At 35.3% G+C, this 25,672-nt stretch overlaps 1 protein-coding gene across 1 annotated transcript; it reads left to right on the top strand.

Moving 5' to 3' along the window:
* The first annotated feature begins 3,194 nt into the window (after positions 1–3,194).
* Positions 3,195–14,793, top strand: LOC149191219 (zeatin O-glucosyltransferase-like). Its single transcript, XM_089413546.1, has 2 exons — positions 3,195–4,986; positions 14,463–14,793. The coding sequence occupies exon 1, from the start codon at positions 3,481–3,483 to the stop codon at positions 4,945–4,947; it is 1,467 nt and encodes a 488-aa protein (XP_089269672.1). The 5' UTR covers positions 3,195–3,480; the 3' UTR covers positions 4,948–4,986; positions 14,463–14,793.
* Positions 14,794–25,672: the final 10,879 nt, after the last annotated feature.

Below are 25,672 nucleotides of genomic sequence, written 5' to 3'. Positions count from 1 at the left end.
TGAGTGAAAGCTTAATCAAACATGAGCAACATCAAGCATGAACAGATATAATTGAGAATGAGAAGTAATCAACCATAACACAGAAGATATAACATTGGGGAAAGCACCAACTGAAAACCCCAACTCTGTATTATCATACAAGTAGAAATCTTGTTCAAGTTACAAAAAGAATCAGCGCTCAAGCTATCCTATTCTCTCTACAATCAAACATTACTACTCACACACTGAATAGACATAGTATATGTCTTCCTCAAGCCCTCCAAGTCTCCTATTTCCTTACGCAATTTTGATTGGTGTCCAATGATATCACATCTGTGAATTGGCCTCATCACACTCATTGTAACCTCAGGTCCAACTGTGCAATCCTTAAGGAATATTATTCCTTCTGTATGCAAGGAATACTCACAATGGAATATTCTAGCAACTGATAGTACACTGTCCCTCCATCTGATCTCAACTGGGACTCTGACTGAACTGACATGCATGAGTTATCCATGATTGAATCTTCAGTTATCTGAAATATAGTAGTTACATGCATGCAATCATTAACTAAATGAACTCTCATTAATTTAACAAACTGTTAAATTAATCTAACTGAACTTGACTCAGTTAACTGAGCCAACTAATTACAACTCAATATTACAACTCACTCTTATCACTTTAACTGATGGATAAATCCCTCTATCAAAGGAGAAACCGTTGCATGTCCTCACATAGACTTCAAGTTTGATTTTACTTAACTAATTAACTCAAAATGAATTAATTAATCAATTTACAAACTGTTGTTAATATCAAATTCAAATTTTACTTCCTATGTTTAGTCCAGGGACTAACTAAACTAAGAAGGGATCCCGAAATGCTATTTTTAGAAAAGCTATTTTTAACACTTTCACTTTTCACCCATTGTAGCTAAGATCTCCAATGGTTGAACTGCTACTTATAGCCCGACTATTTATAGCAGTGTTATTTTTGGCATCGTCTATTTTTAGCATTTCTTGTTGCAAATCTCAACAATTTTGGAAGAGAAAAGGTACAACCAAAGGAAATTGACTTAATATATTGTAATACAAATGAAAATATAATTAATATATTCACTAAGCCTCTTGGGAAGGCAAAATTTATGTTTTGTAAAAATAAGTTATGTGTTATAGAAAATCGGAATCACATTCCCACACTTGCATTCGATAGTTTTCTCTTTTCTTTTTTTTTAATCGGAATCACATTCCCGCACTTGCATTCCTTTTGAACGGTGATTTCTTTGAAAAGACAATACGATTGACTTGACGTGGATTGAGTCTACCAATCTTAATCGCAAAACTTAAGTTACACTTACAGGATCATTAAAAAGATACATAAGACCATTAAGAATGGAAAAAAAATTACATATAGATTAATAATTTAAATACAAAATTATGTATTTTATTATTTATTTTATAGATATAAAACATTAATATTATTAAAAGCTAAATCAATATAGATTCAGTTTCATGTTGAATTCGTTATAAACAAATAAATAATGAATTTTTAAATATTATTTTCACGATCCTATCATAGAAATGATATTAAAAAATAAAAATGGTAACCATGTTAAGAAAATATTATTTCCAAAAATTAATGAAATAATTTCAAGGAATATTTATTTTGCATGTGGAAAAAAAATATTATTTCAAAAACATTATTTTAAAAATATAAAATATATTTATAATAAACCAAATAATTTGAAAGAGCACATTTATTATGCATATTCAACTATTCATTTGAACGATATCTGCATTCTCTATAATATTAAGGGAAATTTTATTAGTTTAAAATCGAAATATTTTTCAATTTTTTTTTATTTTTATATAATTTTAATGAATTCATTTATTTAACATATTTAACTCTTTTATTTAAGCTAAATAAAATTATATTTTGCATTTTTTTAAATAAGAAAATTTTAACTAAAATCATGCTTTTTCTTTTTTAATAAGAAAATATTTATCTAAGAGATTTTATATACTTTTAATTTTAAATGTAATCTTATTTTTTTATTAATATAGTTTACTTTATTTTAAAAGAATTGTGAAGTACGGTGGGAATTGTAAATTTTAGTTATGTAATTTGTAAATGAACTTTAGTTATAAAATTTACAAATTTTTAATTATATAAATTTTAAATATTTAAAATTCAGTGAGGGAAAAAAACATAAATCTATAACTTTTTACAAATAAATTTGCTCAACATTAAAATACAACATCATGTTAACCATTAAATTCACTCAACATTAAAATACAACATTTAGTTAACATATTCGTATACTTCCATCTGAATGATAACTATATTTTCAATACATTTAGTTAACATATTCGTATACTTCCATCTGAATGATAACTATATTTTCAATAATCTTGCGGTGATGTGAGAATTTATTCCTTTTTATAGAGTTTTTATCGGAAAGAATTTTTTAATATTTCACCTTGGCCCTGTTAGCTTTTGACATCACAAACATGTTTAATATTATAATAATACTTTGCACATCAAAAATAGTTCTGCCATCCTTCACCGGTGTGTAATTAGCTTTTCAGGCCGTAAGAATGGTTAATTCTATACTTCAATATGAGATAATTGTGTGCATGTAACTTGGCAACTAATTTATAGTATTTATGTAACTATATTAATGCAGCTATAAAGAAGAAACTCCAGTGAAATTGTAGTCAGAACTCAATGGGTTGTGAATGTCTAACACAACTCTAATTCCGTTCCGCGTTAGCTATTAGATGAATTCCATTAATAATTCATGCAAGGACCCCAGCGAACTCCGCCAACTTGACTTAACTACGGATCTCCTTCGAAATTCATTAAGTTATTAAAAAAAAAAAGTTTTGAAGATTTCTAGGTGCATGACAAGAAAAACAGAATAAAACCTCATTGTATATATCTCCACCGATAGAAAAGCATTTTTCCCAAAAATTTCTGGTTGCATGACCAGAAAAACTTTGTATAAACTCAGTGTGTATATATCCATAGATAGAAAAGCTTTTTTCCTTTTTTGGAAAATCTCTTAATGGCTATATGGGTTATATATATATATATAAACGCTCTGCCATAAGAGTTACCACACGAGGAAAAAACAGAAAATATATATACAATTGAAGAAAAAAAACTGTCCTAATGCCTAGAAAAGCGTACTCCTGAAGCTTGCATCACCAGAGTGTATATATATATATCGATTTTGCATGCTTGGAGTTTCTTCGTTGGATAACATCACAACTCTAAGTATATATAAATATATATATCGATTTTGCATACTGGGAGTTTCTTCATTGGATAACATCATAACTCTAAGTTCACTGCATGAAGCTTGAGGATATGTGTTGCCTGGATTGAAAATGCTAAGAGCGCGAGAATTTTCAAGGGCGGAGGAGATATTAGGTTTTCCTTGGAACCAAAAGAAGTTACAAAGAACAGCTTCTCGACGAAATTTGATCATCTGTGCCATTCATGGATTCAACTAATTTAGGTTCTTCCTTAGCAGTAAGAAGACATGAAATACAGGTGGTAATGATGCCATTGCCGGTGCAGGGACATCTCAATCAATTGCTTCATCTTTCCAGGGCCATCGCTGCGCGAGGACTAAATGTGCTCTTTGTCTCTACATCTACTCATATTCATCAAGCTCGGCATCGCGTTCAGGGATGGAATCCTGATAATTTCAGCATTCGTTTCCATGAATTGCCGGTGCCCTCCTTCCCAGATGCACAGGCCGATCCAGAAAATACGGAGCATATGTTTCCCGTGCATCTGATTCCTGTGTTAGAAGCTTTGGAAGGATATCTCCGAGAGCCTTTCGATCGTCTCATGCAGAACCTCTGCATGTCCCATATGAAAGGAATCGTGATAGTGCACGACCCGTTGCTCGGGTGGGTGCAGACTGTGGCGGCAAAATATGAAAGCCCTGCCTACGTTTTCAATTGCGTCAGCGCCTTCTTCTCCGCGGTGAGCCAAAATGTGACTGAATTTCCAGAGTGTGTTGTTTCAGTGAAACGGTGCTTCCCAGAGAGATTTATTAACTATATCTCTCGCCAAGCAGACTGTATACGGATGGCGACAGGACATCTCGTGAACAGCTTTCGCTTTCTGGAATCCCAATTCCTGGATGCCTTACTGGATCTTGAACGCCAACCAGAAGATCACGGACAGAATCGGCTGTGGGCCGTGGGCCCTCTTCTTCCTCAATCGATTTGGACTGGTAAGAAGGGTAATTCAGATGTTGGAAGTTGCTTGAGATGGCTGGACGGCCAAGCTCCGGGTTCAGTTGTTTATGTTTCTTTCGGTACAATGTCTTCTCTGTCGCGGCAACAACTCCTAGAATTGGCTCGAGGGCTGGAGGCGAGCCAACGGCCGTTTCTCTGGGTAGTCGGGGTTGCAGATAGAGCTCGTTCCACAGCGTTGAATGAAACGCAGATGGACTGGATAAGCGAGCTGCTTCCCGAAGGTTACGAGAGCCGAATTGCAGGACGCGGCTTGCTGGTGAAAAACTGGGCGCCCCAACTTGATATCTTATCACATGAGTCCACCGGAGGTTTCGTAACGCACTGCGGGTGGAATTCGACATTGGAAGGCATCAGCGCGGGTGTTCCCATGGTGGGTTGGCCTCTACATTCAGATCAGTACGCGAACTCGATACTGGTGGCGAGGAAGTTGAAGGTGGGCGTGGAAGTAAAGCATTGGATGAAGGCAGACGAGTATGAGTTGGTGACGGCAGAGGAGGTGGAAAAGGCGATCAGACGAGTGATGGGGGAAGATGAAGAAGCAAGAGAAATGAGGAGAAGGGCCAAAGAATTCAAAGAGGCCGCTCGCAGGGCAGTTGGAAAGGAAGGATCGTCGTGTAATGAGTTGGAGTCGTTTATCAATCATTTTACGTTCATATTGAATGAACAAAATTCAACCGGACGGAGGATGGTCTGATTTCAGCGAGCGTTAGCGTTAGCGTGCATGCGTGCCAAGGTATGAAATTTGAATATGCCTGGTTTATTCTTTCACAGGAATTGACGTTCAAGGCTATAATAGAAAGGTTAATTTTAAAAACTATCAAGTTAGTCTGTAATAGAAAGGGTAATTTTAAAAGCTATAATGTTCTTATAGTGTTTGTAGATATAAATTCTTCCTATTGATTATGAACGGGGTAAATATTTTAAAATGTTAATCAAATTTGGAACAATTTATCAATTTCTTTATTTTCAATGTTTTGCTAGTTTATGATATTAGGGGAGGGATGCCATTATCTGTGCACCTTCCTCTCCACCTCAGCTGCACCGATGTGGATGGCACTCCCACATGTACAACACCTGCCCGACATGCACTGCCACATGTTGTGGTGGGTGTCAACGCTTCAAACCCTAATTTCGACTTTTCACCCGGTTGTTTCCGCCTATTTGCCATGATGTGTGCTCTGCTCCCTATTTTTCTGTTCAAGTCCAGTGTTTGGGTGAAGCCCTCTGCCGACGATGGTGTGAGACGGCTCCATTACCTATGTGCCTTGTCCGCCATTGTTGAGCTGCTAACCGGGCTTGTTTGCTTGCACATGTCCATTAACAGAACAGGGTTTCTGTTGTTCTTGTTTCATTCCGCCTGCAATTGTTGTTCATTCTGGACCATCGGAGGTTTAGGGTTTCCTTGGTGGTTGTTTCATTCATGCGACCTGTTGCTTGGGGAGGAGCCAGTACCAATTTCAGCCAGTTCGAGGTCGAAGGTAAATTTACAGGTAATTTCACGGTTTTTATGTTTTTGTTTGGAAATTTCTGTGAATATTTATGCATTGGCTAATTTCCAACTTATTGCAGGTCTGGCGAGCTCTAGACATGGAAGACGCTTTGATGGCTTCTACGTCTATCCAATAGGAAAAATCCTACCGTCCATTGCCACTGTGTTTTTCAACACCTCACCTTCCTATTGGAATTTTTGTTATTTTTGCTCTTGGAGTTTCATGATTTCAAAGGGTTTTGCACGTTTAGGGTTTTTAGGTTAGAGATTTTGAGGGTTTTAGGGTTTTGCGGGTTAGGGGTTTTGAGGGTTTAGGGTTTTGAAGCATTTGTTTGCCATCTGCGTCTTAGAAATCAATGAAAGTATGAACTTTGTGCTTTCTGACTTTCGTTCTATCAATTTATTTCAGGAAAATTTCCTCTTTTGTTTTCAGATCTGTATCAACTGGTAAGTGCTAATTTACTAGTAGCTTGTCTGAGTACATCTGTTATTGATATGAGCAATGTGGGTGAAATTTGAACTTGGAATGTGTCTTGTCAGCGTTATGTCATCTATCCTAGCTTCATTGACACTATGATTTTTGTGTTGTTTGGCTCATGATAGAACCATTTAAGAAACTGTTTGGCTCATTATCTTGCAAGGCTACCCATTTTTGCATTCTGTTGCTTGATCTTGAAAATGTTACTATTTTTTTCAAACGGTTTTGCAGGTTTAGGGTTTTGCACGTTAGGGGTTTTGAGGGTTTAGGGTTTTGAAGCATTTGTTTGCCATCTGCATCTTAGAAGTCAATGAGAGTATGAACTTTGTGCTCTCTAACTTTCGTTCTGTCAATTTATTTTAGGAATTTCCTCTTTCGTTTTCAGATCTGTATCAATTGGTAATTGCTAATTTATTAGTAGCTTGTCTGAGTACATCTGTTATTGATAGGAGCAATGTGGGTGAAATTTGAACTTGGAATGTGTCTTGTCAACATTATGTCATCTATCCTAGCTTCATTGACACTATGATTTTTGTGTTGTTTGGCTCATGATAGAACCATTTAAGAAATTGTTTGGCTCATTATCTTGCAAGGCTGTCCATTTTTGCATTCTGTTGCTTGAGCTTGAAAATATTAGTATTTTTTTTCATTGTAGGTGACTAGGACTAATGTATTATTGTCTTCTACATTCCCTTCCACGTACTCTTAAGATCTCTGCAATTCATCAATCATAACATTTTGTTGCTATACACTGAAAACTTTTACAAGGGTTGTTTCCAGCGGTTGCACTAGAGTAAAATGGGATAAACAACTATTGGTTAAGTTTGGAGTAGGTATTAGATTAGAGGAACATAGATGCATTATATAGTAGTCGAAAGAAAACAATGAAGTAAAGCATGAAATGTATGCACGAACATGCATTCTCCTCCTTTGTTTGGGCAAAAATGAAAAAAGTTCAACTAGCAGTATTCTATAGTACCTCTTCCCTATGCTATCTATTAAGAATGTTGGATATGCGAAATAAATGGTCATCTTGGAATTATTTTGGGAACTATAAAATCCCTTTCTATACATCGCAAGCTCCAAGATTATACAATGGAAAATACAGAGACAAACTTCATGCCTGGACATAGTTTTGGAAATTATAGGATCACTTAGTTGTTGCATCTAAGATGTTGGAAATTGTAGGATCACTTAATTGCATCTCAGATGTTTTTTAACTAGCCCAAATTATATTTCTTCCACTGCAATAGGTAGGCAGGTCAAGACTTGATCCTTGTTTAGATTTCTAGCCAGGACAAACTATATTTCTTCCACTGTAAAAAAATAGTTTTTCAATGTTATTAATCAATTTTTTATAAACATTTGTGATTAGGTACTATTACACATCACTAGATGAATATTACTTGCTTGATCTTGGAATTTTAAGTTTTATCATGTTATGGAAACCATGGTTGCATGCTATGAGTTTCTTAGGGTTTTGCAGGTTTAGGGTTTTGCACATTAGGGGTTTTGAGGGTTTAGGGTTTTGAAGCATTTGTTTGCCATCTGCATCTTAGAAATCAATGAGAGTATGAACTTTGTGCTCTCTAACTTTCGTTCTGTCAATTTATTTTAGGAATTTCCTCTTTCGTTTTCAGATCTGTATCAACTAGTAATTGCTAATTTATTAGTAGCTTGTTTGAGTACATCTGTTATTGATAGGAGCAATGTGGGTGAAATTTGAACTTGGAATGTGTCTTGTCAGCATTATGTCATCTATCCTAGCTTCATTGACACTATGATTTTTGTCTGTTTGGCTCATGATAGAACATTTAAGACACTGTTTGGCTCATTATCTTGCAAGGATGCCCATTTTTGCATTCTGTTGCTTGAGCTTGAAAATATTAGTATTATTTTTTCGTAGGTGACCAGGACTAATGTATTATTATCTTCTACATTCCCTTCCACGTACTCTTAAGGTCTCTACAATTCATCAATCATAACGTTTTGTTGCTATACACTGAAAACTTTTACAAGGGTTGTTTCCAGCAGTTGCACTAGAATAAAATGGGAGAAACAACTATTGGTTATGTTTGGAGTAGGTATTAGATTAGAGGAACACAGATACATTATATAGTAGTCAAAAGAAAACAATGAAGTAAAGCATGAAATGTAAGCACGAACATGCATTCTCCTCCTTTGTTTGGGCAAAACTGAAAGAAGTTCAACTAGCAGTATTCTACATTACCTCTTCCCTATGCTATCTATTAAGAAGGTTGGATATGCGAAATAAATGGTCATCCTGGAATTATTTTGGGAACTATAAAATCCCTTTCTATACATCGCAAGCTCCAAGATTATACAATGGAAAATACAGAGACAAACTTCATGCCTGGACATAATTTTGGAAATTATAGGATCACTTAGTTGTTGCATCTAAGATGTTGGAAATTGTAGGATCACTTAATTGCATCTGAGATGTTTTTTAACTAGCCCAAATTATATTTCTTCCACTGCAATAGATAGGTAGGTCAAGACTTGATCCTTGTTTAGATTTCTAGCCAGGACAAACTATATTTCTTCCACTGTAAAAAATAGTTTTTCAATGTTATTAATCAATTTTTTATAAACATTTGTGATTAGGTACTATTACACATCACTAGATGAATATTACTTGCTTGATCTTGGAATTTTAAATTTTATCATGTTATGGAAACCATGGTTGCATGCTATGAGTTTCTTATAGCTAAACCTTAACTATGAATATTGAGTGAGAGGAGGCGTTTGACTGTCAATCCACACCTAAACATGGCACAAGCCTAATCAAGAAGCCATGTATCTCAATAGGAGAGCAGTCCAATAACGAAAGGTAGGTTAGGACTTGATCCTTCTTTATATTTTTAACCGGGACAAACTATATTTCTTCCATTGTACTAAATAGTTTTTCAATGTTATTAATCAATTTTTTATAAACATTTGTGATTAGGTACTATTGCACATCACTAATTGAATATTACTTGCGTGATCTTGGAATTTTAAATTTCATCATGTTATGGAAACCATGGTTGCATCCTATGAGTTTCTTATAGCTAAGTCTTAATTATGAATATTGAGTGAGGGGAGGTGTTTGACTGTCAATCCACACCTGAACATGGCACAGGCCTGATAAAGAAGCCATTTATCTCAATAGGAGAGTAGTCCAATAATAAAAGGTAGGTTAGGACTTGATCCTTGTTTGGTTTTTTAACCAGCCCAAATTATATTTCTTCCACTGCAATAGATAGGCAGGCCAGGACTTGATCCTTGTTTTAGATTTTTAACCAGGACAAACTATATTTCTTCCATTGCAATAAATAGTCTTTCAATGTCATTAATCAATTTTTTATAAACATTTGTGATTAGGTACTATTGCACATCACTAGATGAATATTATTTGTTTGATCTTGGAATTTTAAATTTATTCATGCTATGGAAACCATGGTTGCATGCTATGAGTTTCTTATAGCTAAATCTTTACTATGAATATTGAGTGAGGGGAGGTGTTTGACTGTCAATCAACACCTGAACATGGCACAGGCCTGATCAAGAAGCCATGTATCTTAATAGGAGAGCAGTCCAATAACGAAAGGCAGGTTAGGACTTGATCCTTGTTTGGTTTTTTAACCAACCCAAATTATATTTCTTCCACTGCAATAGATAAGCAGGTCAGGACTTGATCCTTGTTTAGATTTTTAACTAGGACAAACTATATTTCTTCCATTGTAATAAATAGCCTTTCAGTGTTATTAATCAATCTTTTAAAAACATTTTTGCTTAGCTCACAAACAAAACTGCTTTACAACCAACCAAGTTGTTGTTGGCTTTTCAATGTAGTGAATGCATAGAACCATAATGTTGCTAGTGTTTCAAACCAATAAAACAACCTAGGTTATAAGCCAAAATGTTTCTATGACAAGAAAAAGATACGATCCATCCAAAATCCACATCATAATGTGGTTACAACCAAAAACATATGACACCCCTATTCTTTATGGCCCTGAGAATCTTGTAAGATTTCTACATTACAATAGACTATAGATGTTCCTTTTAAAATGGATTTTGGCTACAATGTTGCACACATTATGAAATAAAAAAACCTAGGTTGTAAGCCAAAATGTTTCTGTGACAAGAAAAAGATACAATCCATCCAAAATCCACATCATAATGTGGTTACAACCAAAAACATATCACACCCCTATTCTTTATGGCCCTGGGAATCTTGAGTGCCAAAACTATCCAAGCTACCTTCTTGAGCTAGGTAGGTTGGCCTACCTAAAAAGGGTTGATTAGGAAATGGTTGATTGCTGCCATATGATTGAGTCCAATTTGCAGCTTCCAACGATGGAGGTATTGACTACCCATACCTCACATTTGACCTACTGACCCCTACATTAAGTGGAGGTGTGTAATGAGCATACATAGAATTGACAACAACTCTGCTAGCAAGCTCTGCTAGCACGAACCTTTTCACCTCAACCCCTGGATTCTTTGCCATCCATGTAGCACGCTTTGACCTGAAATAGTTCTTGAAAGGGCCAAACATACTAACATCAAGGGGTTGCAGTCTATGAGTGGTATGAGTGGGCAATGTCAATAGGTCAATGCCTAAATTGTTTGCTTCCTCAATTTTTTATACAGCCATGTGGCTCCCATGGCCATCTAATATCAGTAGGTGTCTGTTATTAGGAAAGAAGCCACCTGGTACCGATGCAGCAAAGTGAAAAAGCCAACTTAAAAATAGTTCTTTAGTCATCCGTGCATGGGGATGTACAGCCATGCATGCACCCGGATCACAGTTCTTTATATAGTTTTTCAGTTGATTTTTACCTTTGAATAGATAAAATCCTGGGATTGAAGTACCAATTGCATTCACACAACATAAAATAGTTATCCACTCCCTACTCTTAGGCAAAATCTTTGGCACATTTCGGCTACCTCTCTTGGAAATTACTGGCATGCCACAATTCCTCTCTGCCTGTAGACCTGTTTCAAAAACAGTTCCATATATGGTCTACTCCATAAGAATGTTTATCATAAGTACTAGAAAGTGTGTCATAGAACTTTTGCAAAACTACAGGATGCAAATTTAATGCTCCGTCTCTGTCAAGGCCCACAACAGTATGCAATAGAAGTTCTGGATGCCTTTCTTTAAACCCAAACCACCATTATTTACTAGGAAACCCATCTTTGAATGGGTTTATCCTCCCTTGATAGATTTGAGCAATTGTGGATTTTAGTTGTATCAACTCTAGCCCACGTCCCAATTGGGCCATCTCTTTACACCAGTCAACCACCTTGGCCTCCTCCTCCTAAGTCATAACTATAAGAGGCCCTCTACGTTTCGTATGAGTCAGTCCATTTATCCAATAATATATTGATGAGGGAGGAATACCATGCTTTTTTGTAGATGTCCGAACTGAGTATCCACTAAACTCTATGTCGTCAATTGCAACTAACATTTCTTCTTTTGTCGATCCTCTTATAGCACTGATATTTTTAGTTGGAATTGCCCCTTAGACTATTGTTGACGGTGGTTCTGTGGTGGATGTTGTGTTAACATCAACTTCAGTCGCATGGTCATCCTCAACAATGTTCCTTGGGGCATTGTTTACATTGACATCACCTGTCATGTCCTCATCAAACAATGTGCATCGCAGTTGTGCACCTCTTGTCACTCTCTTGCCATTTCTCCTTGTACGAGCAACATAACTACCTTTTGCCATAGATGCAACAACCTATAAAATTATTGCATGCATTTAGATAAGAATATTTGTAAATTATGCTTTCTTACAAGGAAAAAATACTTCTACTTTATTACAGGAAATTATCAACATGTATGTTAGTATCCTTGAAGAATCAAATATACAGAATCATTTTGCTGTATGTCTTCAAAATTATCAGTGATTGTTGTTTTGATAACTTGTCTTTACACTTAAAATACCATGACTGTATTGATTGGTTTTGTTATGCATTTCCCAACAAAGCTCTTGGTTGGTTTGACTACTTAAAATATTTTTTGTTTTTTTGTTGTTTTCTATAAGGATGCACTTCTCCAAAACTGTATCTCTAGTTATCAAGGAGTTATCATTGGCCAAACCAAGCATGGTATTTAATGTCACTTACAATTGAAGTTTCTAGTCATGTAAACATTCATTTCAACTACAACTCTTATTTGCATATTTTCTACATATATAAGAGAGGCCATGCCGTTTTCTTAGATCAGGAAAGCATATTATCAATTTGTAAAGTTTTGAGTAATTATTGACCTCATATATCAAATTAGATAAAGTGAATAGGAGTAATGAGGGTGTAGTTTGCCACATTTGGAATGGTTTGAGGCTGGTTGTGCATTCTTTGTGGTCCTTCATTCTAATAGGTTTCCCCTTGTATGCAACAACCTTCCAATAGGGCCCTTCCACTGCTTCTTGTTCATTTGTTTATGTTATTTTCTGATCATATTTCAAGAATGATCTAAACCCCCTTTTCCTTTTCTCCTTTCAACTTTTTCTTCACTTTATTTTGCAGGTCTTGTTTATGCTACCATTAGTCTTGATGATGTTTATTGTTGGCCTCATACAAGGCTTTCGGTTCCAACACCGAAAGTTATATTGCAATAGTTGACCACTAATTAAGCAAATCATCTAAAGCTTCTGATCTATATTACAGCCAACACAAGGACAATAAATCTATGATTATCTTCCAATTGGGCCATAGTTTTTGTGTCTTATTATAAAATTTCATTGAGCTTTTGTTAAAAACGATTCTTAGAAAGAAATTGCCTTGTGAAATTATGGTTAGACAAATTTCAATTGAGTTCATCATCATGTTCCTACATATTTTTGCATGATGTCTTATGATAAGTTGCTATTTTATCCTTCATGTCACTAGAGAAATGTCCAAGAAACCAAACTTCTACTGCAATACCTAAGGTGCTACCATTATTGTGTTAAGTGAATGGAGGCTAAGGCTCCTTCACTATGTCCAGTCCTTTTAATTGATAAGATGTATAAAATTTCATTGTCATGGCAACTTGTGACCATGGTTTACTTCTATTATGAAGACAATAGTTTACTGCTTCATAAATAAAACGGTATAAGATGATAGTTTACTGCTTCATAAATAAAGCAGTATAAGATTTGTAGAAATAACTTTAAAACAACAACTTTTCTTGTCGGGCACACCAAGCAAATAAAATCAATACTTTCCTTACACTAAATTGAAATTAAATTGCCTCTATAAGTCTGAACATAGAAATAGGTGCATTGTGAAATAGAATTGTAGGTTGTGTGTTGATTTTCATGAAACTGAAACTTAAGGTGCTACCATTATTGTGTTATGTGAATGGAGGCTAAGGCTCCTTCACCATGTCGAGTCCTTTTAATTGATAAGATGTATAAACTTTCATTATCATGGAAACTTGTGACCATGGTTTACTTCTATTACGAAGACAATAGTTTACTGCTTCAGAAATAAAATGGTATAAGATGATAGTTTACTGCTTCATAAATAAAGCGGTATAAGATTTGTAGAAATAATTTTAAAACAACAACTTTTCTTGCCAGGCACACCAAGCAAATAAGATCAATACTTTCCTTACACTAAATTTAAATTAAATTACGCCTATAAGTCTCAACATGTAAATAGGTGAATTGTGAAATAAACTTGTAGGCTGTGTGTTGATTTTCATGAAACTGAAACTATAAGTGAAACTGAATTTGTAAGAACTGAAACTATAAGAACTATGATAAATGAAAACAGAACTGTAAGAAAAATGTGTTGTAATTGATATAACTAACCTGGATATACTGGCAACTGTTTTGTGATGTTTTGTCTTCAAGGTTGCCGAATAGTTTGAAAACATAGCATCCAACTTCAATAGTGGTTGAACTTCTTTTATAGTTTTTGGCACTTGAATTTAATTGGTGGTAAGGATGCACATGGATTGCAATGGCTTCATTTTGAATGTGTGGTCTGGACTTAATTTGATGTGGTCTAATGGTTGGGAATTTGTTATTTGTTGATCCATGTGCTTTGACTTGTTTTAATGAGAAATAGAATGAGTTGGGTGTCATTTATTGAAGTTATTGGGTTGGGTGTCATTTATTGAACAAAGTGGGTTTAAATGTTATCGGGTTGGTTGTCATTTATTAAACATAGGGGGTTTAGTTGTTGAACGACACAGCAGTTGTGGCTGACATACATTCACTTTTGTTTTGTGCAGATATGGATATTTATTTAGGATACAAAGCTTCAGTTCTGATGAGTGGGGGTTGAAGTGACTGCTACTTTGTACTTCTGGAAAAGACAATTTTGGAAGCATTTATGGTTTTATCTGTTTTCTAGTTGGGTCAATATGGTTTGCACTCTTAAGTATTAAGATACTATTTATGGACAGTTGTGGGCCTAGTCAATGTTTTGGGAAATTTTGGACATAAATTAATACTTATTTATACTTAATGTTATTTATCTTTGTTTAAATATTGGTTGCAAATGTCTCAATTTCTAGTGATTTGGTGGAACCAGTACTATATCAATTACTGGTCCCTGCACAACATTAGACATCTCTCCCCTAATTCATCTATTTTTTACATTTAAATTTATGAGTTTTCATATATTCTCTCATACAGTGTACTTTTTCATAATATTAAATTATTTTTATAATTCACACCTAAACAAATATCCTGGTATTTTATCAATGTATCCACTATTTTATTTGTCGTTTAGTAAAACAAAAATCCTAGCATTGTATTAGTGTGTACTATTTTATGTATCATTTAATGAAAGTTTTTCATTAAAGCTTTCATGCTTATTTTTGTGAATACTTATTTCAATTTATGTATTTACATAAATTTATGTATTGTGAATAGGATTCGTTTTTAGTATGATTTTTTGAATTTTTTGATACCATAATCAATGGAAAAATTTGCGGTGAAATCTTTATTTGTGTTATTTAAACTGGATTTTTTTACTCTATATATGGATTCAACACCCTAAAAAACTACTTGGGGGCTTGGATTTTACAACGTTTACCCATAAACTTGTGATTTCAATAAATTCCTCCCGAATTTTAGAGAAATTAGACAGAGGAAAAACCCATGGAAAAAAACTTTCAAAAAATCACGCTAAAGACAACTCATTCAGAATATTGTTGTTTTTTTATCAATATGTTAATTGACATTGCATTTAATTTAAATACTTAATGTTTTTAAATATCACACTTGCTACAATGTCATTTGTTTTGATATCTTTATTTATGATACTTGTCATAATGTCATTCATTTTATTAGGGTATATCAGAAAACCAAACTAAATAACCATATAGTATGGATGTAAATTGTAATGATATTGGGAAAGATTCTTAGTAAGATTAACTATAAATGAGTCATTGAATGTCAATTTCATCAAATATTGAATAAATATAGAAAAATAAGTTATTTCTCTTTTCCATGTTCACATATTTTCTCAATAATAGTATTGAACATGTTGTTTCATAGTTATTTTATTGAATTCATAATGTTATGGGTTTACTTATATTCATAGCATAGTATCCTTGTTAAAAAAAACTCATGACATAGTTATAACTTTGATATCTAGTATGACTAGCATAGATCCATCTTAACCCTTGATCTATCAAGCATCGAGAGGGATCAAATCTCTCGAAGTGCAAACCTCTTTTTTGAGTGAAAAACTTTAGGAAAGGTTTGCACCAATAGAGATTTGATCCCTCTCGGTGCTTGATAGATATGGGGTTAAGATGGATCTAGGCTAGTTATATAATACTATATAATATCTATATTTCTATTTATTTATCTCTTTCTTATTCCCTCTCTCCATTATGTGTCTATTTCCCTTCTCTCCTTCTCTCTCTCCCCCCTCTCTCCCCTATCTCTCTCTCTCCGCCTCTCCCTCCCTTTCTCTATATTTCTCTTCTTCCCTCTCTCTCCCCTCCATCTATATATATACCTCCCTCCATCTCTGCTTATTTGTCTCTCTATCTTAGCCCCCAAGCACATGTCATGCTCTCTCTCTCACTGCATACCTATCAGAAGTTCTCCACCAAAAACTGCTCAGAAAAAGTCAAAACAGGATCATTTCAGCTGCTCCACTAGCCAAGTGCATTGCATAGCACCTAAGTCCACTAGCTAGGTGTGTTGCAACGCACCTAAATGCACTACCAGGGTGTGTTGAGCGGGAAATGACAAGTGGCAGTGTCATTCCACTAGGTGGAGAGACAATGGAAGCTTCCAGAATCTTCTCCAATGACAGTTGCCTCACTGAATTCGACCAAGGATGAGTAAGAGGCTTTCAGTCTCCAAGTGGAAGCAAGAACTGACAGAGAGAAGCCACTAATCAAATCATGAGCTAAATCATCCTCCTTGCATACATCTATATATGGATCCCTCATCCCAGAGATCCAGAGGCTGGAATTTTGCACATTGTAAGGAATTGTTGTTGGTTTTGAGATACATATCAGAGAATTGGGTGATCTATGCTTTGTTGGGGGTGAAGAAGGGACTTCTTTGTTGGGAGGTTGATGTTGGGTCAGGAATCATCGGTTGTAACTCCTCCTTGATCTTCTTTTATATCAATAAAACTATTTGAGTTTCTTCTCCATGCTTGTGTTTCATTGATGCTTGTTACATTTGTATGGTTAACTTAAATCTGATCCTAAGTTATTTATGAATATAAACCCATGTCTTTGTATAGTTTCCTTCTTCTGTGATCTTACAGGTACTTGGTGAAGCTGGGCAAGTAAGGGAGCAGGTAGCTGGAAGCTGTCAAAGAGAAGAGAGATTGGATCGAAGGACTAGCGCAAGACACAGGTTGGTTCATCCTATTCGTCTTTGTTTATAGTTCATAAAGAAGAATACAAAAGTAGTTTTCTCTGTTTGTTTCTAAGGTAGCTGTCACACCTTAGTGGGATAGAGTAGTTCTAAATAGACACTTTTCCCGATAACAAAATGAGGTTTCCGCGGGAGAATATGACTAGTCTGTACCCCGTCCGTGATTGGAAGAGGGGTTATTCTAGAATAATATTCTCTTGTCAAAGTTATGTGAGTTGGCGGGCATCGTCACTCACCTTTTTTTATTTCAAGTAACATCGCCGAAGAAGTGTTTTTTTTACGCCATAAATAGAACAATCTTTGGGTAACCTGTAAGAGGTAGGCCTCTCTCGGTAAAACAAATGTTTTGACGGAAAGAAGTAGAGGTAACCTTGAAACTCTGTTTTATACTTGGGGGCATGCAAACCTTTTGGAGTGCAAGCAAAGAGCGACTATTTATTTTTTAAATTTATAGGACCTCTAACCCTTTAAAATCGTAGGATTGGTCGTTTCCTAACTTGCATAAAGAAACGATGTGGGGCAACACTCGAAAGCTTGTTGGTTTTTTATATGAGACATTCTTATCATATGACTGGATTAATCAAGCAGTGTTTACCGTGAGGTTCAAGCTCGTTAAAAAAATAAACCCGGACCGAGCAAATGTTTCCACCTGCGTTTAAGCTCATTAAAAAATGAACTATCCCCTGGTAAATAACCACCGTGAATGTAGCATTTCAGCCATTAAAGCCTTGGTAATGTTTGCACCGTCACCTCCACTTTTCCATTGGCCGATCATTCACCTCCATTTGATTGTTTACCCATTTTGAGGAACAGCTGCGAAGAGTGATTTCACTAGCCATCCTTGTGACACTGCCATGATTGGAAAATTCCAAACCTTACCTGGAATCAGCTGCTACCCATTTTATCACTCATTCCTCAAAAGACGAGTCTTCTTTAAGCTCTTTTCTGACTCGTAAAATATGAAAAGATTGCCGAGTTCTGGCCTTCCAGCTCGTTAAAGCGATGGGAAGTGTTATCCCTCCTCTAGATTTTAATCTTTTTGGACCTGAGGGATTATTGCACAAAAAGATCGAGCGCTTGTTTTGTTCGGCTCATTAAAGCTAATCGAAAATTCATCCCTTCTGTATTGTTTTATACTTTTTCGGACTTAAGGGATTAGATGACGAAAAAGGAATTTTGGAGTTATCTTTACGTACCTTTTCAGACTCTCTAAAAATGAAAAGGATCGAGTTATCTTTGTCGTTAGACTCGTTAAAAACATTAATAGCGACAAACTTGTCTTTAGACGAGAACGAGTTTCACTATCGCTAGGCTCGTTAAAACATATCGATGGGTTTGCCCGAAGGGCAAATTATAGAACAAGCATATGTTATCCTCCTCAAGCTTGACAAAAATAAAGATGTACTCGCCAGCAATGATTGGGGAAAAATTGGGAAGAAAACTCAAAGAATCTTTATTGGTAGCAAGTCGCTCTTGAACATGACACTTCCACTCCGTGCCCGAGTCGGGTTGGGTTGTTTCATTCACCGGTCACATCGCCATGGTCTCGCCATACCATCCACATTTGGGGTTAATGCTACCAATCCATCACATAAGTGTCGCCGACATGTTCAAGAGAAGTCATCCAGAAAGGCCACCTGTGTCCCGCCCACTACCATACATTATACTCCATTCTTTCATGACCGCCACCCTGAACCATATATCATCAGATCGTTTTCACCTCCATCAAAATCATTTGCTCCATTCTGTGTCATTGATGTGGGATTCATTAAGGCCCTCCTATGACGGATCACTTCTTGTCGACATCAGCTCATTATCCAAGAAGTTGATCTAGGAACACCCCATTCAGTACTTTGAAGCTTGCATGCCTCAATGGCAAGTTTCTCACTTCCGGCGACAGGTTTACATCAATGACCTTCGACCGAAAGATTTCGTGTGGTGTTCGACGCCAAGTCCTCTATTCACACCACGTGAATTGTACTGCAGTACCTTGAGGGTCATTATCATTATCGGTGATTCCTCTCGCGCTTGTTAACAGTTTACATCATTGACTGGTAATCAAGCGATGTCTTTCCATGTTTGACTTCAAAACATTTCTCACATGGATCGACTTGTACTTCGAGTGAAGATTGGACGAGATTGAAGACCCCGGATCTAGTTTCATCCATCCGGGCTTCGATATATATTCAGGAAAATAAAGACATTGAAATGTACAGCATTGCAGCACAGATAATCATCCTACCAAAAGGATGATGGCTCTATCAGAATCATCAGTCTACCATCAGACGATTGTCTGTCCTATGTACATGAAAATGAATTTATAAAGCTGAGCATTGGAATGCTTGCCTCAGCTAGATCATGAAAACAATATGAAGATAATGTATTGTATTGTATCTTATTACAGGTCTCCTCCCAGCATTGAAAGAACTTTGGATCCTCCTAATAAAGCATTTCACCCGACAAACGGCCTCATACTTTAGGGGGCAACTGCTATAGACATTTTTGTGCCTTACAGCTCTAAGCATGAAATGTCCATAAACCAAGGGCTCCTAAGTCCCTAAAAGTGTTGTTCTAACTCCTAAAGCAATAAGGTCAACAAATTACAGCTTCTCCCAGAAGTTCTCCACCAGAAACTGCTCAGAAAAAGTCAAAACATAATCATTTCAGCTGCTCCACTAGTCAAGTGCGTTTCATAGCACCTAATTCCACTAGCTAGGTGCGTTGCAACGCACCTAAATGCACTACTAGGGTGCGTTGAGAGGGAAATGACAAGTGGCAGTGTCATTCCACAAGGTAGAGAGACAATGGAAGCTTCCAGAATCTTCTCCAATGACACTTGCCTCACTGAATTCGACCAAGGATGAGTAAGAGGCTTTCAGTCTCCAAGTGGAAGCAAGAACTGACAGAGAGAAGCCACTAATCAAATCATGAGCTGACTCATCCTCCTTGCATACATCTATATATGGATCCCTCATCCTAGAGATCCAGAGGCTGGAATTTTGCACATTGTAAGGAATTGTTGTTGGTTTTGAGATACATATCAGAGAATTGGGTGATCTATGCTTTGTTGGGGGTGAAGAAGGGACTTCTTTGTTGGGAGGTTGATGCTGGGTCAGGAATCATCGGTTGTAACTCCTCCTGGATCTTCTTGTATATCAATAAAACTATTTGAGTTTCTTCTCCATGCTTGTGTTTCATTGATGCTTGTTACATTTGTATGGCTAAATTAAATATGATCCTAAGTTATTTATGAATATAAACCCATGTCTTTGTATAGTTTCCTTCTTCTGTGATCTTACAGGTACTTGGTGAAGCTGGGCAAGTGAGGGAGCAGGTAGTTGGAAGCTGTCAAAGAGAAGAGAGATTGGATCGAAGGACTAGCGCAAGACACAGGTTGGTTCATCCTATTACTCTTTGTTTATAGTTCATAAAGAAGAATACAAAAGTAGTTTTCTCTATTTGTTTCTAAGGTAGCTGTCACACCTTAGTGGGATAGAGTAGTTCTAAATAGACACTTTTTCCGATAACATCCCTCCCTCTCTCTCCCCTTCCAACTTGATATCTCTCCCTCTCTCTCTCTCTCCTCCTAAGTCCCATCTCTTCCTTTCTCTCCCGCGTTCCTTTGTCTCTCCCCCATCTCTCTCTCTCTCTCTCTCTCTCTCTCTCCATTGTCACTCCTCTCTCTCCACCTTTATCTCTCTATGTCTTTGCTCTTTCCTCACTCTCTGTCCCCCACCAACTACATATCTCTCTCTCCCCCTCTCTGTCCCCCGCCAACTACATATCTCTCTCACCCCCTCTCTCCTCTCTCTCTCTGCCCTCTAACTCTATCACTATCTCCCTCCATCTCCCCCCTTATCCTCACTCTCTCTTAAATTTGATCTCATTGTATTGTGTTTAATAATGTATCTAAAAAAAAACAAAACAAAAACAAAAAACAAAAAAAAACCTCAATTGGTTGTAAAATATTAAACCTGTATTTTGGATCAGTCATGTATAAGAAAATAATAATGAAAAGCTTAAAAGAATAATGCACTATCTTTCCTCTATTATTGTTAGTTACTTTTCTTGCTCTCATTTCTTGGATCCTTAGTTAATATGGATCGAAGCCAATTCTTAATAATATTAATTTTATTATATAAATTTCACATCTTTTTATATAAAAATATTCTCATTTTCATTTGATTAAAACCTTGATTTAATTTCTATAGGAATATTTTTAATAGTAAGAAGGACAGAGGGTTTAAATATATCTCAAAAGTAATTATAAAATTTTTCCTTTTAGATTTTATTAAAATAAATATAAAATTAAAATAAAATAAAAGATTTATAAAATATTTTGATCCTTAAATAAGTTATGGTTTTTTGGCATGTGGTATTGATAAGCCATGCTATTGGCCCATGATATTGTAATAAATCTTATTCACAAGTTCATAATATCAATGACAATGTGGGGGTGAATATCCATGGTTAAGAATTTTGTCATATTGTTATAAAATATTTTGATTGTGAAATACGTTATGTTTCTTGGGCATATGGTATTGCTAAGCCATGGTGTTGTAGCACATCTTATTTGCACATTAATATCCATGGTTAAGAATCTTATCATATTGTTATAAAATATTTTGATTATGAAATAAATTATGTTTTTTGGGCATTTGGTACTGATAGGCCATGGTATTGGTTCATCGTATTGTAATAAAGTCTATTTACAAGTTAATATTATCCATGGGAAAGTGGGTCTCATCATATTCTTATAGAATATTTCAATTGTGAAATAAGTTATGGTTTTTGGGCATTTGTTATTGATAAGCCATAGTATTGGCCCATGGTATTGTAACAAAGTCTATTCACAAGTAAATAATAAAATGAAAATATAACAAATTGAATTTTATTTTTTTTATTACTTTAATTTTTTATTACTAATGGAGCCAACATTTAAATTTGTTTACATACTTACATTACACCTACACATCTACCCAATATTGAGTTGTAGAGTGCCTCTTGGCACAATTATTATCTCAATGTTTTTGTGGGCCTCTCAACAACTTAGTACATTATTCATGGTATCCTCACCAATATAATCAATAAATTACATTACACCTACACATCTACCCTCTATTGAGTTGTAGAGCGCCTCTCGGCATAATTATTATCTCAATGGATTTGTGGGCCTCTCAACCACTTAGTACATTATTCATGGCATCCTCACCAATATAATAAAAAATGGGAATAAAAATCATAACTAAGAATTTATTGTAAATATTATAAAAATTCACTAATCATATATAAGTTTGGTCAATATTTGATTAGGAGCTCAAAAAATAGCTCAAATTTCAAAGTTGTCAGATTGGTGTGGAACCAGGATGACCGTGTAGTGCATGTCATCCTGAATCCAATGCAACTTGTTTTGCGTGAAACAAACTCTGTATGACTCCAGAAACAAGTCCTATTCATTTTCCCAAACACACGAATTTAAAAAAAAAGGATAGCCCAATCAGCAGTTTGTGCTGCTGATGTTGAATTGATTGGACAGGTGAGGTGGACGTTGACTTGCTCAAAGTTCTTCTTGGATAATTATATCGTGCCTAGTGGCACATTGGTATTGGTCAAAATTTCGTGTTTTATGATTGGTTAGAATGATGGCCTACCACGAGCTGACATGTGGCCCAACCAAAGGCCGCCACATGGCAGCCCGAGAGGCCACCAAAAATTATTGAATAGCCCAGTCAAAGGAAGTGGGGGTTGAACCCACAACCTCCCAACACCAATACAAATCTTTCACCATTGCACCAAACATGTGGGTCTTAACCATATAGTTCACACTAAAATTTTAAACTTTAATTCTATAGAGTTTGGGAGGTGAGTGTGGACTTTAAACACCCCATGTGAACACCTACCCTTTAACTATCAGCATCTTATGTGCTCGTCGGAGGGAAGGGGCCAATGTCAGGGGTTAGCCCCTGGGTGCATGGTCCCCAAATGACCCTAAATTTCCACATTTTAGGCCTCGGTAGCCAAATTAACTGTCTGACAAATCCGCTCGAACTTCGGCGGTTTGGTGCCCTGTTAGCTAAAAATGAGGTGAAAATGGGGGTTCCATGCCGAATATTGGGCAAATTGTAGAGCGGATAATGGGAAAACTAGGAGAGGTCATAACTTTTGCATTTTTCAACCAAATTGGGTGGAGAAAGAGGCTACGTAGCCATTTTTTGACATTTTGGACTCATTGGAGCAGGTTCCAAAAGCATTTGAGCATTGTAAACACATACTTTCACACATTCGAACATAATAGAGAGGCCCAAGCCATTGGAAGCTAGACCAAGGAGACGTAGCCCAGGAGGGGTGAACTCCTTCATCATGTTCATCTTGTGATGTGTTTTTGGTGATGTTCTATACATTTATATGTTGTTGTTCAGTCTCTTATTTATGTGAAAATTACTCATAAATTTAACATAAAAGCTTATTTTTCACTTGCAAAACTCATGAATCCTTAAGCACATGAATAGTATTTTTTTTATATTCTGAGGAGGATCTTAGCACAGAAAAACTAATATTCCTAATCAGATCAAGATTAGCATAAAGATAATGGGTAGTTTAACCTTTTCACATAAAAATGTTTAATTATTATGTTTGAGTTTTAAAAATTCATTAATCTTGGTGAAATTTTACAACTTCTATGTTCTTGATTAAGTTTATATATAAACTTGCACAACGCAAGCATTGTCAAACTTCATATAAAAAAAATTGAGATTATGATAATGAGAATTTTGATTCTGTTCATTCAATATAAGCATCATTAAATTGCCACTCTTTTATTGCCCAAAATGATCCATTTTTTTTGCTTCCATACATAATGACCTATTGCACCTTTTCACTTTCCATATTCGCATCAATGTGATGATACTTTGCAAATATTTTGAGAATGTCTAGTTTTCTTTCCCCCTACCTCATCCTAAGCCCAAGATATAGGAGATGTATCCTTTCTAGAATCAATAGTTGGAACAACATTTTTAAAACTAAATGAGATTCCTAAGAAATCTATGGAGAAGGTAATGTAATTTTTATTATCATCAAGCTTATTCATTAGGGAAGCTTATTCATTAGTTATTATGCTCTAACGCTCCCCTCTTTCATGTATTTTCACATCAATTGAGAGATAAAGTGAACAATCAATATCATCAATAAAACAACATAATTTGGGGTCTTGATGAGTAATTTCCTTTCACTTTGTGTTTCTAATGATTTTTTGAAGCTTTGACTCAAATATTTAACCTGAATAATAAATAATTAATGGCATCATGGCACATTGATATGTTCCTAGAAAACTATAATGCAAGTGGGGTATCTTCATTGTTTTTATAGTATTTAGATAGAATTTCCACTCTTCAATAATGTCCTTAACATCTACTATAACTTATGTTTTTCTAAAGAGATCTAGAATAAACATCGCTCCCACTGTAAAGCACGATTAGGGTATTCTCAAAGTATGAATATAAATGCAATACTCATTCATCGTAAGGATATTATAGATTACATTGTTACCTATATGGATGTTAACAAAAGAGTTAGACTTTGTAATTATGTTTAAAGTTTTATATTGTTATTTTTTACATTTTGAAATTATTTCAAGGAAAATATGGCTTAACCACTATGAAGTTTTATTATTACTATGTATATACTAATATAGATTCATCTTAACCCTTGAATCAAATTTTTTTAGAGGGAAATCTCTTTTAGAATGCAAAACTTAAAAATAGAAAATAAAAAATAGAAAATAAGATTTATATGGCTATTTTTAACTTTTTGAAATTATTTCAAGGAAAATATGGCTTAATGACTATGGATTTTTATTATTACTATTGGATATAATAATCTAGATTCATCTTAACCCTTGAATCAAATTTTTTGAGATGAAAATCTCATTTAGAATCCAAAACTGAAAAAATATATATACACACACACACCTAGAAAGGTTTGATCCCTCTTCAAACTTGATAAATCCAATATTAAGATAGATCTAGATTAATTTAAAATATAAAATCCCCAAGAGACCTTTAATGAATTTGTTCATACATTTTTCTTACTATTTAATATTTTTAGATACGTTATGTTTTGCAAATAAGCACGTAAAAAATTTACATAACACTTTATAAAAGCATATTATATTTCAACTCTAAGCAAACAATTTAGAACAATGACCCTAATCTACCTACCATGTTGTATTAGCTAGAGATATTAAGCCATTCTTCCTCATAATTAATGATTTCTCTAAAATTCGGTAAACTAGCCTAGATCCATCTTAACTTCAGATCTATCAAGCCCCGAGAGGGATCAAATCTCTCGAGGTGTAGACCTCCTTTTTGAGTGCAAAACATGGGGAAAGGTTTTCACCTCGAGAGATTTGATCCCTCTCAGTGCCTGATAGATCCATATTTAAGATGGACCTAGGATGGTTTTTAAATAGGTCTGACATTAAATTAAAAATTCTAAATATTAAATGTTAAACATTACATGTTCAATGTTTACATTTACGTTTACATGTTTACGTGAGATCTACCCTCATACTTGGTTGTAGAGCGCCTCT

The sequence above is a fragment of the Pinus tabuliformis genome, chromosome 3_1 (genome assembly GCF_031772625.1).
Source record: "Pinus tabuliformis cultivar Carrire ecotype Pingquan chromosome 3_1, CPIR1, whole genome shotgun sequence".
Lineage (NCBI taxonomy): Eukaryota > Viridiplantae > Streptophyta > Pinopsida > Pinales > Pinaceae > Pinus > Pinus tabuliformis.
This window is presented reverse-complemented; position numbering and strand designations above follow the sequence as displayed.

Excerpts from the sequence above, each read along its gene's own strand:
- LOC149191219 (XM_089413546.1), top strand. The coding sequence starts at position 3,481 with ATGGATTCAACTAATTTAGGTTCTTCCTTAGCAGTAAGAAGACATGAA.